The sequence below is a fragment of the Engraulis encrasicolus genome, chromosome 4 (assembly GCF_034702125.1).
Source record: "Engraulis encrasicolus isolate BLACKSEA-1 chromosome 4, IST_EnEncr_1.0, whole genome shotgun sequence".
In the NCBI taxonomy this organism is placed as follows: Eukaryota; Metazoa; Chordata; class Actinopteri; order Clupeiformes; family Engraulidae; genus Engraulis; species Engraulis encrasicolus.
In genome coordinates this window covers 47,386,028-47,405,008 of record NC_085860.1, presented here as the reverse complement: position 1 = coordinate 47,405,008, position 18,981 = coordinate 47,386,028, and the positions used below count along the sequence as shown (strand labels likewise).

General features: G+C 45.9%; 1 protein-coding gene across 1 annotated transcript in view; it reads left to right on the top strand.

The window, feature by feature from the left end:
* Positions 1–538: 538 nt before the first annotated feature.
* The window catches only part of n4bp1 (nedd4 binding protein 1), a 33,416-nt gene continuing 14,973 nt past the window's right edge, over positions 539–18,981 (top strand). Inside the window, exons 1-4 of the mRNA XM_063197544.1 lie at positions 539–1,013; positions 5,035–6,662; positions 15,476–15,606; positions 16,901–16,997. Coding sequence (XP_063053614.1) covers positions 705–1,013; positions 5,035–6,662; positions 15,476–15,606; positions 16,901–16,997 — 2,165 coding nt within the window. The 5' untranslated portion in view covers positions 539–704. The remainder of the gene's footprint in view (positions 1,014–5,034; positions 6,663–15,475; positions 15,607–16,900; positions 16,998–18,981) is intronic.

Sequence of the window (18,981 nt, the reverse complement as noted above, 5' to 3'; positions counted from 1 at the left end):
CATTCAATACAGAGAAAGACATTTAAGTAGAATAATTGTATGTCAAACTTAGTTGTTGTTTTTTTTTTTTACTTGAAAATTCTGTTTTGACTACAGTTCTCGGGGTGTCGGGTACTGATGACGTCCTAGGAACTTCCCGGTAGTGGCGCGACGTCGGTCAGTGACGCGCATTTAGAGGGGTCAGAGCCATCTAATAACAGAGTTGCGCAAACCGGGGACCAGGAAGTCGGTTGGTGATGTGATTTGCGTAGATTAAAATGTTTCTTAACAGTAAACTTCTGTTCGTTGGAAACTAACACAGAACCATCACATACCAAACACAGATTAAGTACAAACAAATTACATTACCTTTACCACATTTTCTGTGTTCTACTGCCACCTCCTGGAACTAAGTAACTTCTAATAGAACTAAAGTCAATGAGGATTTCCATGTTAACGCTCCGTGAGGCTCCATGAGAGCCGCCATTGCTGTGGAAAGATTGGTCCATAGAGGTCTATGGGAGTGGCGTAACTCTGTTATTAGATGGCTCTGAGAGGGGTGAATGGAAGTTGTAGCATTAATTTGACAATGTGAAACAAAAGTGAAGCCACATAGTAGACGCGCAACGGATAATCACGAAGGACAGAGAGACTTGTCTCTGTCAAGATGCCACAACGAGTTACTACGTAGTCTTCATAGACTGAAATCTGTGCTCAGTAATATAATGTCAACAACGCGGCCCCTCAACGGCATGAAGCGGATCACCGAGCTAACCTGTTCAGAGCCTCCGGGACACAGACTCTCTCCTCCCGCTAACAGACAACAGCAAGAGGCTCTAACAGTCGACGAATTTACTGTACCCGAAGACAAACAAGCTGAGTTGAAATGCGCCAGACCCAGAGTGGAGCAGGTTTTTCGTGTGGACTTTACAATAATTGGACTTCTCGACCACACTGGAGCTCACGGAAGTAATGCATCAAGGCAAATATGGTTGAAGCTAATGGGAAGGAAAGAAGATGTTTTGAAGGCAAAGGTAAAGCTGGGCTGGTGTAATAGTGATTGTATCTTTGGTTTTCTTTGCGATATCAAATCTAGTGCAATGGAAAGGGGTCATATTTGATGGTTATGATGACGCCCTCGGTAAACGTAGCTAACTAAATAGATGGGGAATTGGCTAACTGCGTGGCTTCTGATTCCCTGATTGACGCTCCCAACTCAGGACGCTCACATTACATCTCGCTCCCACTAGCCAGACTATCGGTACCACCGCCATATGACGGAGCCAGTTATCTTGTTGATGTTAGTTTTTTGTTTCTAACCCTAACCTTAACCCTAACCCTAAACCTAACCCTAACCCTAACCCTAAATTGCTTGTATGTGGCAGTATATGATAATACGTGAAATATAATCGGGTGGGACCGCACGTCCGGGAGTGATAGAAACACCTGGGACCGCACGTCCGGGAGCGATCTCAGTTGGGAGTCTCCATCCCCTTACCGTGGCTTCTCTGGTTGGCTAACATTGACTAGGCTTGTGTCCGTTTTGGCTAATAAAGTTTGTCGCTGACCCCATTTTACCCATGATTAACCTAACTTGGTTTTTGTATACCAATTCAACCAGAGACACAGCGTACATTTGGGAGGAATTCAATCTTTCACGCACCATAAACAGGCTAGGTTATAATCAGTGACTGCTCTTAATGGCTATCGAACAAATCCCCTAGTGAGTTTCGTTAGCCAATTATCTGGTATTCCATCTAGAGCCTATGTGCTACTACCTGCGCAGGTTCCAAAATGGACTTGGTGTGATAAATAACATTACGCTCAACGTTTCATCAGAGAGTTTGCCACATTGTTATTGGGTCTATATTATTTGGTCTAGCTAGATATGATACATTTAGATAAGTTACATTTATAGAAACAACTTTTCTGGTTAATAACAGGTAGAATCTGCTGAACCCCCTGTTCCTAATTTTGGAATCTTTGGGAGTGGCCTTCCTACGATGATGCGATTGAATCATTGGATGATTGATTGGTGGGTGGACTGGCTGATTGCCAGACACTAATTGAAGGTGGCATTTTAAAACTATCGTTGTTGCTGTCATTGTGGCTTTGTCATTCTCATTCTTTCGGTATCAGTTTATGTCTTTTGTGAACTTTCAATGACAGTACCCATTGAGTCACTGGTTCGCATAATACGCAACTTGTAATCACACACCCAAGATGTTTCCCGTTCGCGAAGGGAAATCACGCTGTTATATTTTCTTTCACGTTGAAAATGATCTGACCTGTCATCATTACGCCGATGTACATATTTCTGGCCGCACGTGTCTGCTTGTTTACATTTGCATAGTTGCGTCTGAATGGCAGGACGCGTCATCGGCGGTGCCAGTAAAACCGGAATCCCCAGCCTGGGGCTTCTGAGCAGGGGCAGCGGAATCCCCTGTACCCCGGCTACCCAGTCTCTCTGGCGGATGTCGAATTAATCACCCTCGGTTACCCCAGTCACTGTGGCGGATGAGAAATGAATCACCCTCAGCTACCCCAGTCACTCTGGCGGATAGCGACGTAAATCACCCTCAGTTTCGGGCTCAGCTCAGCACAGGCCCGCTAGCCAGACTAGTTATGATCTCTCTCAGATCAGTTTATGTAACATCCCAGGGTTAAGAGACCCACTGATAGTACTGTGTATGTACACACCCCTTCTCTCTAAGGTGAAGTGCAGACAGTGTTTCTAAGAGAACAAGGTGTATGAAAGTTAAGTGGTGTGTTTATCAGTCTAGCAAAACAAAAAAAAAACAAGCTAGGTTTGTGAAGGCAGAGTACATTAGTCTGGACCTTCTCATCAGGCGTTGTATTGACAGTCATATTCAATAAGCAGAGTCTGCATCCATGTACTACTAGCAGGGCATGTCAACATTGTCATCCTCTGCAATATCAACATCGACCATTGTGGTCAACAGTGTAGTAGAGTGTGCCTGATACGCTTCACTGACACATGATCTACTGGGCAGGTATTGTGCAATCTGTCTTCACATAGTCCATGTTGTTGTGGAGGGCCAGAAGAGATGTGTATGCATGGACATGTTGGCTCAGCTGATGCTAGCAGCAGCAGCTAGTATCACAGAGTGGGAGAATAGCTGTAGTAGTGTTTTTCAACCCTGGGGACGGGAGGACCCCATGTGCGGTCGCCTGAAATGTCTGTGTGAAAAAAGAATAGGTCTACTGATAAATACTGCCAATAGTACCACATAAGCTTAATTCAATATTCTCTTTGAAACACCATCGACAATGGAGACTGTCATCAATAAATATAGGTTTAATGCCCTTAATTAGCTCAGTTATGTTTTCATTTTTGTCGTGGAAACATGCGTATGGGGTCCCCAGAAATTTGGGATGTCAAAATGGGGTCCCGTGACAAAAAAAGGGTGGCAACCACTGAGCTATAGTAGTCTGGCCTCAATATGCTCTTCACAGATTGAGTATCGAAAGAACATCTGCTTTAGGTGTGACCAAGAGTGTGAACCCGGGGTGGAAGAACGGTGATGCAACCCCCTCCGTTGAGATATGTTGGCCTTTCCGCTGCTTAAAAATAGTAAGCTGAATGAATGTCTTGATGGTTGAATGTCTCAATAGTAAACAAATGGTTTCAAGCAAGGCGAGTTCCGCTGTAGGATGCTATGATTCAGCAGTTAACAATGTGATTGCAGTCAGAGAAAGTTGGGTAGATTTTAATGAATGCTTTCAAATGAATTTCAGATTCATGATTTTCAATTTCATACATTAATTGGTCTGAAGTCGTAAGCCATAGCTTGATGGTTAGGAGGAGGCTGGAGTAGGGCTGCACAATTAATCGAAAAATAATCAAAATCGTGATAAAATAGTGAAATCGAAGTCATGATTTTAATCATGATTTAATCATGGCAATAGTGACCTACTTTTGAGAGCGTCCTTGAAGCCAGAACATACTGACAGGCTGGTGTTTTTGGCCAGAAATCTGTCCACTTAAGTTTCATGCTGCCTTTACATAATTATTACAATTCATTTTATTTTGCTCATCCCGTATGTAATTCATTCTTGGTTATATTTCATCTTGTTATAATTTTCACAAAAAAAATCAGCAAAAACAATAATCGTGATTAATAATCGTGAATATGATTTTGACCAAAATAATCGTGATTATGATTTTTTCCGTAATCGTGCAGCCCTAGGCTGGAGTGCCCTTCAGCGAGACGCCAGCTCTGTGAATTGTAATGTAATGTAAAAAGTTTCTTGCTTCACAGACAGCTAAAATGGCTAAATCTCAAAAGATTAAAGCCAGAATGCACTTTTTGGCCAGCCACTGTGTAATGGTTATACCTTCCTCCCTCCATGGCTGAGGTGCCCTTGAGCACAGCACCTAACCCTGCGTTCTGTGACCAATACCATGGACACATTGGACAAAAGTGTCCAAAAGTGTAATGTAAAGTGGGGGAAAACTGCTGTACATGAAATATGTGATGTTTTGTGTGTGTTTTGTTGTCTGGAATGTGTGAAGTCTACTGAATGAATAGCATTGATAATGACCTGTATCTTGTTATTGTCAGGAGTATGTGAAGGGTATTGAATGAATAGCATTAGTGTATGTGATGTTGTGTCCTCAGGAGTCCTATTCAATTAGTGGCATTGTTGCTAATGTGTGTTGTGTCCTCGACAAGTAGCATTGTTGCTAATGTGTGTCAAGTCAATGCGCAATTTAAAACGTAACCTATAATAAGATATTGACAATAATCACACACACACACACACACACACACACACAGCAGTGGAAACTAACCACTAGCATACTGATAACATTCTTTCTTTGACAAATTTACTCACAGCACACACACACACGGACGCATACCCACACACACACACATGCAGCGAAAACACTAACATACTGTTACAAACATGTACAACAAATCCACACACATACACTGTTGTGGTGTGTCCTCACTAAGTAGCATTGTTGCTTATGTGTGTTGTGTTGTGTCCTCACTAACTAGCATTGATGCTAATGTGTGTTCTCCTCAGGAGTATGTAAAGGGCCTGTGTGACCCGGAGCTGGCCAAGGAGGAGCGCTACCCGGTGGACATGCACTGCATCTTCGCCGGCGCGCGCGGCCTCTTCCTGGAGCGGTTGCTACGGGAGACGAGCGCGGAGGTGGTCGCCGTGGAGCCGGGCCGGCTGCGTCTGGCCGGCGTGGCCGAGGCGGTCGTCATGGCGCAGAGCCGCGTGCAGCAGTTCGTGGCGCTGTTCCAGGAGAAGCGCAGCCTCCCCGCCGAGCGCGAGCCGGCCGTCAAGCGCGCCTTCAAGACCTTCGTGGAGGAGCGCACCGACAAGTACGCCATGGAGCTGCTGCTGTTGCCCAGCGCCCTCAAGGAGGAACTTCTGGGATTGGCCCAGAGCCCCACGCAAGCCACGCCCCTCTGCGCCACGCCCCCCGTCACCACGGACGCGGAGCAGCAGGACCGCTCCCAGGCCAGCACGCCGATCACAGAACTGTCCCACCACATCCAGGACGCCAGCTTCGAGGAGCCAGAGGAGGGGGCCGGGCCGGGGACGTCGCTCTCCAACGGCAGGCCCACGCACAAGCGGCGCTCGTCGGAGGGCGAGCAGCGCAGCACCAAGCGCCAGTACTCTCTGGAGCGCCGTGAGGACGAGCAGGGGGCGGAGCTGGCGCCGCGGGCCAGGGAGGCCAGCCAATCGCGTGCCAGGACGCCGCAGGTGGCGTGCGTGAGCGGCGAGCAGCACCTGGAGGCGAGTGGGGGCGATGTGGGAGAGGAGGCCGAGGCGGGAGAGGTGAGCCCAGAGACCAACCTGCGCTGCCTGGTCAACTTCTTCCGGACCATGGGCTACCAGCAGGAGGTGGTGGAGCGCGTGGTGGGGGAGATGGGCCAGACCGAGGACACCTTCCTGCTGCTGGAGCGCATCGTGGAGGAGAGCGAGCGCGTCGCCACCAGTGGCAACCCACGCCAACAACACCATCACCACCACCACCACCAGCAGCAGGGGGCAGCCACGTCTCGCTCCTCTCGCACCCCCGACCCCCCCTCCTCCTCTTCCTCCGCCTCCTCTTCCTCCTCTGCCACGCTCTCCTACCTCCCCAGGGACAAGGAGCGCATGCTGCTCAGGGCCATGGCGGACTTCAAGGCCAAGGAGAACATTCGGCCGGCCAGCAGCAGCAGCAGCAGCAGCAGCTACGCGCTCGGCCAGCAGCAGGGGGCTCCTTTTAAGAAGAGCAACGCAGCTGCAGCCGCCCAGAACGACGTCTACGAGGTCATCTGCATCGACGACGACGGGGAGGAGCGTAGGGAGAGCAACCAGGCCGCCAAGGCCCACACCATCGCGCGCTTCGACCTGTCCTCCGCCTCGGAGCCCAAGCTGGACTACCTTTCGCGCGGCTCCCAGACCATGGGCCCCGTGCGCGTGGAGAGCGTGACGGCGCTCCGAAGCGCCGCCCAGTGCCCTCCCCTCGTCCCAGACACCCGGCCCAGCTGCTCCTACCCGGCCATTGCCGGAGCCCCCAAATCGGCGGCGGTGACGGGGGTGTCGCGCTTCCAGCAATCCCTGCGGACCCCCTACCGCCTGGTGCTGCAGGACGAGCCGGGACGCACCGACCTCCGACACGTCATCATCGACGGCAGCAACGTGGCCATGGCGTAAGTAGCACGACTATCTCCCTTTTAGCTGCATGCCTTCCCTAATGCAGCGACGTGGCATAGCTTTAGTTCAGTGTTTCTCAAACATTTTCATCCCGAGGACCACTTAGTCCCCCCAAAAATCTTCATGGACCACCTGTCAACTGAATTGACACTTGACGGGTGCTAATTTCGATGCAGATCACTTACTTTTTATTCACGTTACAAGCCTGTCTCATTGTGGTGAAAATAAGACTTCAGCTATGTTTAGCTTTGTAATTATGCAACAAATATAGCCTACTGCTTGCATTTCTTGGAAAAGTAGAAATCCCCTCACGGACCACCTGAGCTCTGTCGTGGACCACCAGTGGTCCGCGGACCACACTTTGAGAATCACTGCTTTAGTTCCACACACACTCTCTCATGCAGCAAAGGGATGACTGTAGTACTGTAGTCACAACAGCAGCATGTCACAACAGCCATGTCGTACTGCAAGTACTGATGAGCTTTCATTTTACAAACATTCACTCTGTGAGAAGGGGAAGATGCTAAGCAGCCAACCACGTGAGCGCATTTTTTGAGTGACAACAGTTTCCAACAATCAGAGTTTGAACAGAGCACAGCCAGGGGCGCGCAGCCAGGGATTGTTTACAAACGGGAAACCCATGTATAGCTCTGTCCTACTATCCCTCCATACAGTCCCTCAGACAGCAAACGTGGCCACGGTGTAAGGACCTCTGCTGTAGCACTGCAAGAGTTTTTCAGAGTATGTGAGCTCAGGTGCAGGTGCAGGTGCAGGGTAGCGTGGGCGGGTGCTGTTGTGGGTAGGAAACGGAGGTACTGTACTGTACACTTGACACTCATCCACACATTTTCCTCCCCCGACCAAGCCTTTCATACTGCTCTCACTCTGACTACGCAAAGCCATGTTAAGGTGCGTGTGTGTGTGTGTGTGTGCGTGTGCGTGTGCGTGTGCGTGTGCGTGTGTGTGTGTGTGTGTGTGTGTGTGTGTGTGTGTGCGTGTGCGTGTGCGTGTGCGTGTGCGTGTGAGCGATTTGGTGAGCAAACCTGAGCACAAAAAATTGTCACGAACCTTCCAGGAACTCCGAGCTCTAGGAAGGTGCAAATGCTAGTTTCTGTGACACTGCAGTTAGGACATAGAGGTAGAACATTAGACTAGAGGTGACATTTGACATTATTTGTAGGTAGACCTGAGCAATGTAAATGAATGAATGTAAAGAACCTCTGTCAAAAATGGCTTAGTAATTGATCCACCATTCCATCAGTCCGACAGATATGCGCAGCGCTCAAGCGCGATGGTAGTGTCATTAATGACCCGTAAAATGCCATGGCCAGGTCCTTGAAGACTCTGAGGCTGGACGAAGGAAATGGTTGGCCTACTGGATGTGGCTGGTTGGTGAAGCCAAGCAGACTCAACAACAGTCGAGAGACCTCCTGAAGTTGCAATGGAAATGGCGTCGGAAGCAGCAATGGAAAATGTCCCCCGAACAGCAGAGGTTGTGGAAAGATAGCCACAGCAGAGGGCCAGTGTAGTTAGAAGGCCGTCAGCATTTGTCAAATTGTTTGTTTGTCCAAAAACGGTGATGGAATAGTCTAACATTTTAACTTAAGCTTAAATGCGTCAGGCACTGTACGTTTCTCCAAAGCCGTTTTGGTCCGATCCATCAACATTGCGATAATTTCCCATTGATCCTACAGCCCAGCAGTTCAACATCTCTTTGAGCAATTGGAAGAATGGGTTTCATTTTATCTGAACAATGTCCCAACCAAAGGCTATGTTAGATCTCCTTCACCTCTAGGTAAATCATGAGAAGCACAGGCCTACACAGCCAGTTAGGCATGCTTTGTGCTTAACGCCAATGTGTGCACATCTTTTCACACAAAAAGTGCAAAAACATGCCTACTTACAGTTTAGGCTTACAGATTGTTTTTATTTGCGCATAGTTTAAGCTTTTTCTTTTAGTAAGTTTGTAGTTATTTGGCCCTACTGTGGCTGGAATGGTAGGGCACTGGGCTGCTACGCCGGCGACCTGGGTTTGATTCCGGCCCGGGTCCTTTGCCGATCCTTCCCCGTCTCTCTCTCACCAATCATTTTCTGTCCAACTCTTATCGTATAATAAAGTCATAAAAAAACAAAAACATAGTTTGTAGTTATTCAGAAAACTGCAACTGAAGGTGATCTAGATAGCCTTTGGTCGAAAACATTGCACTGTCGGAAGAAAGAGTTTAATTTTTCTGGAACAAAGAGATGTCGAACTGTTGGGCTGTAGGATCAAAGGGAAATGTTCAGAATATTGACGGCTCGGACCAAAGTGGCTTCGGAGAAATGACATGGCACCAGACACGCCAGCGTCTGTAAGCCCTCTTTCCGGGAAGTTACCTAGACACTAAGCTTAGTAGTACAATACTATACTACAGCTACTTAGTGCAGGTGGATATGTCAGAAAAAAGAGGTTTAGAAACATTTCATATAGATTTTTCCAAATTGTGTTTTTTATCAACTACAAACCCCATAGTCTTCAAATCCACCTGTTTCCATTTTTTTTCCGAAGTGGAAACGCCCAAAATCCAAGATGGCGGATATGCAGTCAGATTCTAACACAATTGAATGTAATGGAAGGAAACATGTCATATACATTTTTGGAATTGGTGTTTTTTTAGCATCTCTTGGACCCCCTGAATACAAAACTACCTGATTCTATTTCCCCCCTTCATTTCTAGAACCAAAATCCAAGATGGCTGACATAACATATAGCAAAAATTACATGTTTGGTGTTTTGAGGTCTCTAAAGTCAGTGTTTTTTTCTTGTATTTTTAATGTTCTTGATGTATACAGGACCGTTCAGTCAGTCATTACATGAACTTTTTCAAAAATCATTTAAAATTTACAAAAATTCAACATGACATCTATAAAACGATTGCGTAAGCTTACCTCTCTATATGGCCAGCTGATGTGTCTCATCCCAAATCTGAGCTGGCCCCTTTGATAATTTGTGTTTTATATTTCTAGGACCCCCTCTGAAAACAAAACAATCTGTTTCCAATTTTTAGAAGCAAAATCCAAGATGGTCAACATTGTAGCAAAATATGAACATTTGGTATTTTCAGGTTTATTAAGCTATTGTGTTATTTTGTACGCCTATTGGTAATATTTCGATAGGCACATAAGTGTCATTACATTAAATGTTTAGTCTCATAGGAAGAGCATCTGGAATTTGGGGTGACACACTGTAAATCTTGTGCGCACAAGATCAGAAAGTAAAAGAAAATCCTATTAATTCATTTCATTGAACAACGGTAAAAAAAAGTAATGGGCAAGAGGACCACCTTCATGATGTGCAGCATCATTGAGGGAGCCAGTTTCTTTTCATTTTTATGTCAATTATTTTCATAAAAGATTCACACTTGTGCCACTTATACGGATCCTCATGATGCCAAAGGTCTCACAAAGGTCAGTGTATGATAGTGTGGCAATCAGCAGTCAGCGCACCTGCCAATCTTGTAACTGAAACACAGAGGACAGACCAAGGAACCAGCAGGGTCCCCTTGAGTCATGACATATGGTAGTACTTTGGGTTTGGGTTCAAATAACAGAAGGCCTTGGTTCCAAGTCGTGTGAGCCCACTCTCCTCCTCTTCACTACACATGGCTTCAGAATTGGGATGACTTGCTATGAGGCCAACATAGGCATGCCAACCGGATGAGCCACAACAGACCCACAGAGACGTGATCTCAATGGATGCTACTGATGGGTGAAGGATAATATTAGACACCATGGATGATATAGGCCTAAGTAAGTTGGGAATTATATGAGGGACGTTCAGAGCGCGTGAAGCACATGAGTTGGCTTACCGTAGGGAAGACCATATCAGGGTATGACCCATCACTACAGTTGAGGATATTCTCTGACTGTCATGCCAGAGAGCCCAGTTCTATGAGCAGAGAGCATGGCAAGATTGTTGGCATTGGAGGAATGCAACATCCCGGATAGAACATACGGTTTCACAGCCTTCAGATAAGCTGAGGCCGACCTTGAAGCAACTTTGTAGCCCTTTGCCTCGATATAGGCAGTCCAATCCGGTGAATGTGCATATTACTGTACATAGCACTGCATAATAGGTAGGCCTACTGTACATGAAGTGACTCATAGCAATTGTTGTTGGAACAATAATTTGGACCAGCATGGAATCCTCTGTGCTTGAATTCACAAATGAATGGCGTCAGAGTAGAGTATCATTTATTGATTTATAGACCTGAAAGCAACATTAATGTTGATTTTGCTAAACAAAATGTCTTCCATCTTGGATTTTGTAATGGGCTTAGTTTATGTAATGGCTGACTTCACATTCATGTAACAAATATTACCAAAACAAGTCAACAATGGCTTTATAGACTTCAAAATATTAAATATGCCAATTTCGCCAGAAATTATGTCAGCCATCTTGGATTTTGCCACAAAAAATGAAGGAAAACATTGAAAATAATTTGTTTTCTATTCAATGTTGCCCTGGAATTATAAAGCAGTTCAATTGAACCTTAAAACGGCATTAATGGTGAAATTTCTACACACAATGGCAGCCATCTTGAATTTGCCACTAAATGTTCACGAAAAAAATGGAAACAGGTGGATTTGTATTCGGGGGGGTCCTAGAAGTAAAAAAAACACCAAATGGAAAAATCTATATGAAATGTTCCAAAACTTACATATCAACCTATACTAACTGTTCATATGAAGTATTATATACCCTGCCCTGTGGCCTGTCATTTAGCAGGTTTACCACTCCCTATAGATTAACTTAGCCAGGTTGATTACTTAACCCATTGTGTCCTGGAGACACACATACGCTGCATTCAGGTTCTTGAGATTTGAGCTGTATTATTAAAAATGTGGGTAAGTTAGAGCTGAATGAACACATTCAGGGTACTAGCTTTTAAATGCAACTCATTTCATGTTTGTATGTGCTTCGGAGGCTGAGATATTTAGGATTTAATAGGCAGAGGTTAGCCTTTCCCAAAAAGGGCTTAGGGGGTTTATCAGCTTTGTGGACTACCCCCCTGATCTCTGAAGACACATGGATAGTAGCCAGGACTCCTGAAGACACACTGTAACTGCACCCAACTACAGGAAACATGAACTTAAAACCCTGGCCATGGCCTTAGTGTGATGGTATTTATGATCTGTGATACACTCACCATTTTGGTGATGCTTGTAGACTCACAGTTTAAGGCCTGCTCAGCTGTTGGGCCTTCTCATGGCCGCGGCCCGTTGATATACAGTCTGCAGACCCCTGGCGTTGTTTTGGTGGCGTTCTTGTTATTGGGTGACAAGTAATCAACCACATATACTGTATACACCTCTAACTTTGTATGAGTGGTGTTTTTCGGCTTAGCTCACCCCATTAGAGAGGCTCAGCAGTCTGCAATGGTGAGAGATGAGCAGGGCTTGAGGAGAGCTGAAAAGACCTGGCAGAGGACCTCTTCAACACTATGAGCAGGCCAGCACACGCGCGCGCACACACACACACACACACACACACACACACACACACACACACACACACACACACACACACACACACACACACACACACACACACACACACACACACACACACACACACACACACACACTAGACCACAGAGAGAGATAGTGGGGTAACATACACACACACACACACACACACACAGACTAGAGCGCTTCACAGGAGACCACAGAGAGATAGCGGGGTAACAAAAGGCTGCTGGGAAGTTCCCTCTTGCAAAGAGAAAGTGATTTCAAACAGGAAACACGCTACCAAAAGGACCGCCACTGACGTGTATGGTAAAATAGCCCATCTGGAAATGTAAATAAGTGGCATGCAAAAAAAGACCCTCCAACCGTTGTCTATGTTACTAAAAAACAAACTCAGCCCTCTGAGGAGTATCAGAACTTCCCCCCGTGGTCATGTCTGGAGATCCGGCGTCTTCAAATGATGAGGTCCACAGCCAGTTTAGCAATATTAGAATTACCCATGATGCAACCCACGCTGATAAACAAACCTCAGACAAACAGGATCTCATATCCACGCACGAGTTGTTTACACTTACGCATGCAGAGCAGACCGCAGCCTGTCCGGGGTAGCAGAGCTTCTGACGCAGCCTGTGGTGTTGGCCGCTGACCCGTTGCGTGGGTAGATAGATATAGATGGTGTTTATTGATAACATACCTCGATGATGCACTACTGCTAGGGATGCAAACGATTAATCGATTAATCAACTTTAATCGATCAATGCGCTAATCGATTAAAAACATGAATCGCAATTAATCGACAGTTCAACTGACAAGAGACCCAGGTGAAATGGATTATGTGAAGAGTGTGTGTGAAGAGGGTTGTGAATAGTGGGAATATTTAATTCACCTTTTGGATTAAAGAATTGAAATAGAATTAATTTAAATGTGGTATTTTATCTCAATATTTAATCAAAATGTTTAGATTTAGTAGTTTTTTTTCGACAAACATTGAGATTTCGGGCAGAAAACGCCGCTTATCAATTTATCGTAAGTCGATCGATAAGGCTATCAACTAATGATTCATGAATTAATCGATAATTTGCATCCCCAACTACTGCAGTGTTTCCCAAACTTTTTTTGCCAGGACCTCCTTTTGGATCAATGTTCGTGAGGCCCCCATCGCCCCGTATTTCAAACAGCCAACACGATTTGCTAATATTGCCATAAGGATTTTTTAAAAAGTAAATAAATTAAGCAGCCATTTTAGTGAGTATTGTTACTCACTAATTTATGGAATTAACCTGATTATTTACCTGTGTTTCCCCTGTTTTTAATTAAATGTATTATTATTAAATGTCCCTTCTGTCCGCGACCCACGCCCCCTTCAGTACCTCCGTGATCCCCCTTAGGGGTCCCGACGGCCCCAGTTTGGGAACCACTGCACCAGTAACACCGCTCTACTTGTGTAGACAACTCAGGGCCATGAAGGCAAGGCCTGCTTTTTAAATAATGGGGAAAAACAAGATCAAGAATCCTGCATCTCAAAATGGTTTATCATTTAAGCCTCTCTAACATGCTGAGCTAACCTTTAAAACACCACTGATACTATGTTAAAGCCTAGAGGTATGTACGGTGTGTTGTTCATATCTTGTCATTCGATAACAAAAACGCTGCCGTTGTGCAGTCATGCCCAATGAGAAGAGTTTGTAGTTGTCGTGTGTGTGTGTGCGCGTGTGCGTGCGCGTGTGTGCGCGCGTGTGTGCGCTTCATCGTCTCTCCTCTGAGTGCTGCATTATCTGCCATCTTGACCTGTGTGTGGGTGGGTGTGTGTGCGTGGATGCTTCATCCTCTGCCCCTGAGCTCTAAACTTATCCTACCTGTCATCTCTTGACCTGTGTGTGCGTGTGTGTTTTGGTGTACTTGTCTTGGCAACGGAGTGTTTGTTTGTGGACTCAGATGTGTTGGTTTCCTGTTGATGAGCTAGGACCACGCATGTGGAGAGGGGGTTTTCTGCACTTGTGCGTGTGTCTGTGTGTGAGCTGTGCGGTGCAGCAGTCCAGGTGCCTGAAGGAAGTCATAGGTCAGCAGACAGGGGCCTGCCCGTGTGTGTGTGTGAGTGTGTTTTGACTTTTTGATAGAAACAGGGGTGGATGGGTATGAGTATCCGTATGTGTGTGTGTGTGTGTGTGTGTGTGTGTGTGTGTGTGTGTGTGTGTGTGTGTGTGTGTGTGTGTGTGTGTGTGTGTGTGTGTGTGTGTGTGTGTGTGTGTGTGTGTGTGTGTGTGTGTGTGTGCATATGCAATGCATAGTTAGGTGGAGGGGATTACATGAATGATGGAGGTGACAAAGTTCCATGGTAGTCCTGGTGGCATGCTCCCACTTTTTAAACACTGGGCTACATTCCATTATCTAAGGGCTGTAACGTGCTCAACTCAAACAAAGTAAACAACTGGGTGCTCATTCCTCGAGAATATATAAATTAAAGAAAAAGCAGGACAGCACCCCAAGTTTTGCCCGTCAGGGGTCAACCTTCTTCAGTGTCGGGCAAACCCGGGCAATAAACTTGGAGTGCTGTCCTGCTTTTTCTTTAATTCGTACATTCCATTATCCAAACTTCCATCCTTGACTTGCGCTCGCGCTTCGCTGACGCTGAAATTGAATTAAATGTCTATCGTCATTCAGCACCCTCATGAGGCCAGAAGCACAAGGGAGGACGGGATAATATGGATAATATAATCAATGTACCCAATGACACATGATAGAGATGCTCCGATCAGCTTTTTTGGCCCGATTACAATCTGCTGATCACCAATCACAGAAAGAATTGAATCTTCCCTAGTTTTTTTTTTTTAACTGAACTATTAGTAAGCTAATAATCTAAGTTTTCTAAATTGAAGTAGACCAATCAAAATCAACTTCCATATGTAACCTGTACCTACATTTTTTGTCGATCAAATGGGGAATGTATTGCCAATCTACCTTTTAGACTAGAAATGTTGCTAATATAGCTACAGCATTATTCAATGTAATATGAAACAAATTATTACTCAAAAACATTTAGCCATTTTAAAATTGAACTGAAACCGAAAGATTAGAAACTCATAGTAGGATAGCCTACAGCCAAGAAACAAAAGAAACTTGTAATTTCAACTGAACAGGCAACAGGCATCTTCAAAACACAGAGTGCGTCTGTGAGAAAAGCCACTGCTCTCTGACATCTCTAACACTTAACCATGTAGCCTGGGTAAGTCGTCATGGTAGCCACCACCTCTTCTACTTTAGTAGTCGTGGTAACTAACCACCACTTCTCCTCTCCCTGCAGCCATGGTAACCACCGCCTCTTCTCGTGTCGTGGCATTGCCATCGCCGTGGAGCACTTCTGGAGGCGGGGCCATCGCGACATCACCGTCTTTGTACCCCAGTGGCGGCAGAAGAGGGATGCCAACATTATAGGTAAGATAACCCACATCAATATTAACATCATGGGGAACTCCAGTATAGGTCAAATAATCCACTTAAATTTCATAGCGTTCCTCAACATGATAGATAAGCATTTTCATCATAGAGCTTGAAAGTGACGTCACTTCCTCCGATTTCATGGGACCTCAACAGCGTTTTTAGCCGAAAATCGTAGCATGTAATCCAATGGCGGTATTAAAATGATATTTCGATCCCCTTCGAGTTGTGCCACGAGCTCCACATATGTTGTTTCTGATATTTTAGTTTAATTTTTCGTACGAACCCCTAAACTTTTTAGAAAGCTGTGTTTTCTTCACATTTTTCATGCAGACGGCCTCGGAACAAAACATTGATACTTCTGCATGAATAATCTTTACCTAGCCTCTTAAACAGCATATTTGTAGCCCAGCGCATATAATGACTGAGATCGGAAGATATTTACTCGCTACCATGTTGTTAGATGGTCAGCTTAGGTCCCGTGAAATGCGGAACTATGGGACGGGACTTTCAAGCTCTGTAGGACAGACCTATTGATATACAAACTTGGACCCGAAAATTCTATAGTACTCCATTCAACAGTTTTGAAGCATTTGTGAAATTACTTCCATCCCGGATTAGCAGAAATGGTGCTAAAAATGTTGCTTAGAAGCGCAGAGAACAAGCGCGCTGATAGGGCAGTCAGAAGAGTTATAAAAGAATTCTAACTTGTCAATCAAGTCAACTACAATTTAATAGCTCTCAAAAATAAAGGCTCAGCACGAAAAAAATATTTGGATTGTTTGAAAAGGAAGGGAAACTACCATGTAGCGAAGGGGAGTATAGTTGCCGAGATGGAACTCAAACCCGGACCTTCTGGGGTAGTAAACTGGGGCTCTGACCGCTACACCAAAGAGCCAGGCTCGTTGGCGTGACAGTCAGAACACACCCACAACCCTAGTGATGGTCACTCCATCACATACCGTTTGAATGAAACGGGGTAAACTCGGCAAGTATTCTAAAGGGGGATGCATTGTTTACTTTCAAGTCTCCCATAGAGATGAATATGAAATGGTACTCCACTTCCTTGTTCCGCCACAAAATTGCTGATTGTCCCCTGCCCGGGGTGGTTGCTCCACTTTGAAATAGAATGTTAGGTGTCCAAGTCAGTGGTGAGACCACAACATCATAGAACACCAAGAAGATAAGAACTTTGAGTGCAGTTAGGGGTTATTCTTTTACATTTTAAAGAAACCTCAGAAGTCAGAACTCCTTAATATTGTGTGTGTGTGTGTGTGTGTGTGTGTGTCAGAACAACACTTCCTGGGTCAGCTGGAGGATCTACGTCTGCTGTCCTTCACACCGTCACGAGAGGTGTGTGGCCAACGCATCGCCTCTCACGACGACCGGTACGAACACGAACACACACACACACACACACACACACACACACACACACACACACACACACACACACACACACACACACACACACACACACACACACACACACACACACACCAGAGCATAAGCACACAGCAACTCAGCTGCACCGTCAACTGGTACAGCACCTCAAAATAAACACTGGAGCTTTATGCCACTGGGGCAGCTGTGGTGTAGTGGTTAGGGAGTTGGACTGTAGATCATAAGACGGCAGGTTCGAATCCCACCCCTCTACTTCACTCCGTGGCTGAGGTGCCCTTGAGCAAGGCACCTGGCCCGACATTGTTCCAGGGACTGTATGAATGAAGTGAAGGACGGAACTCTTCAGATTTTTTCTTTGTTTATTCACCCATGAACGTTTCGGGCAGAGGCCTTGTTCAACGTGTGGCGTTTGCAGTCCAGGAACTGTAACCAATATGCTGTAAAGAAATGTAAGTCGCTTTGGATTAAAGCATCAGTTAAGTGGAATGTAATGAATACCACACCAGACACTGGAGCTCTTCATTATTATTGGAATGTCACAACAAACATTCTAGCGCAACCTCATATTAGAATACCAGACACACTGGAGCTCTACTTCAGCTGATAACACCTCAGCAAATGACCTTCACCCCCATCATGTCAGTGCATCACAATGGAAATGTCAGGCATCAGATAGCATCAGGCCTGGCTCACGGCCTCGTGACCACATGCCAACATCCTATATGCAGCGCTCCAGCTTGTTGAGTCCTTGTATGTATTCAACATTGTTAGATATACAGATTTTGGGTCCTACTGTCGCTCTAACAGTAGGGCACTGGGCTGCTAAGCCTGCGACCTGTGTTTGATTCCGGCTCGGGTCCTATGCCGATCCTTCCCCACATCTCTCTCCCCTCTCTCGACTGTCCTCTCAAATAAAAAAAGGTGCAAAAAGACAAAAAAAAGATATACAGATTTGACAACCAGTATCCTCCATCTTGCAGACAACATCCAGCGTCTTATCTGTAAGACCCGCCACACATTCTTATTCTCTTGCTGTGTGCAATGCCGCGCTGATCCTGTGTTACCTCTTAGACTTCACACTATATTTACATCCTTATTGGTTTTTACCTCTAAGACACATGGTATTCACATTCATATTATTCTCATTCTGATTGGCTGTTCGCTCTAAGACGCATCATTCCCTCTTGTTTTCTTGCTCATCCGGTCCCCACTGTAACACCCCCTTCATAACACCTTATCCCCCACTCTCCTCCTCCTGCCCGCAACACTCCCTTCATAACACCTTATCCCCTACTCTCCTCCTCCTGCCCACAACACTCCCTTCATAACACCTTATCCCCTACTCTCCTCCTCCTGCCCACAACACCCCCTTCATAACACCTTATCCCCCACTCTCCTCCTCCTGCCCGCAACACTCCCTTCATAACACCTTATCCCCTACTCTCCTCCTCCTGCCCACAACACTCCCTTCATATGTCCATATCCCTTCCCCTCTGGTCTCTCTCATTACTCACACTCCATTATCATATCCCCAAACCCTGTACCTCTACCTCCGGTCCTCTCTATAATACCCTTACATCTCCAATTTTTTTCTCTGGTCCTCCCCGTAACACCTTTCATACTCCCATATATCCCTTGTCTGATCCTCCCCGTTACATCTTTCATACCCCCCATATCCCATGCCTCTGGTCCTCCCTGTCTTCATATCTCTGCTCTTCCCTGTAACACCCTTCATATCCCCATATCGTTTCTCACGTCCTCCCCATAACTTCTAATATACCTTCATATCCTTCGTCTCTACTCCTTCCTGTAACTCTGCTCCCCACTGTAACACCTTTCATGTCCCCAAATCCTGTGTCTCCGGTCCTCCCCGTGACTCCCATCTAATCCCCATATCCCTTGTCTCCTGGTCCTCCCTGAAACACGCCCATCACACCCCCCTGCCCCTTGTCTTCAAATGTGTCCCGT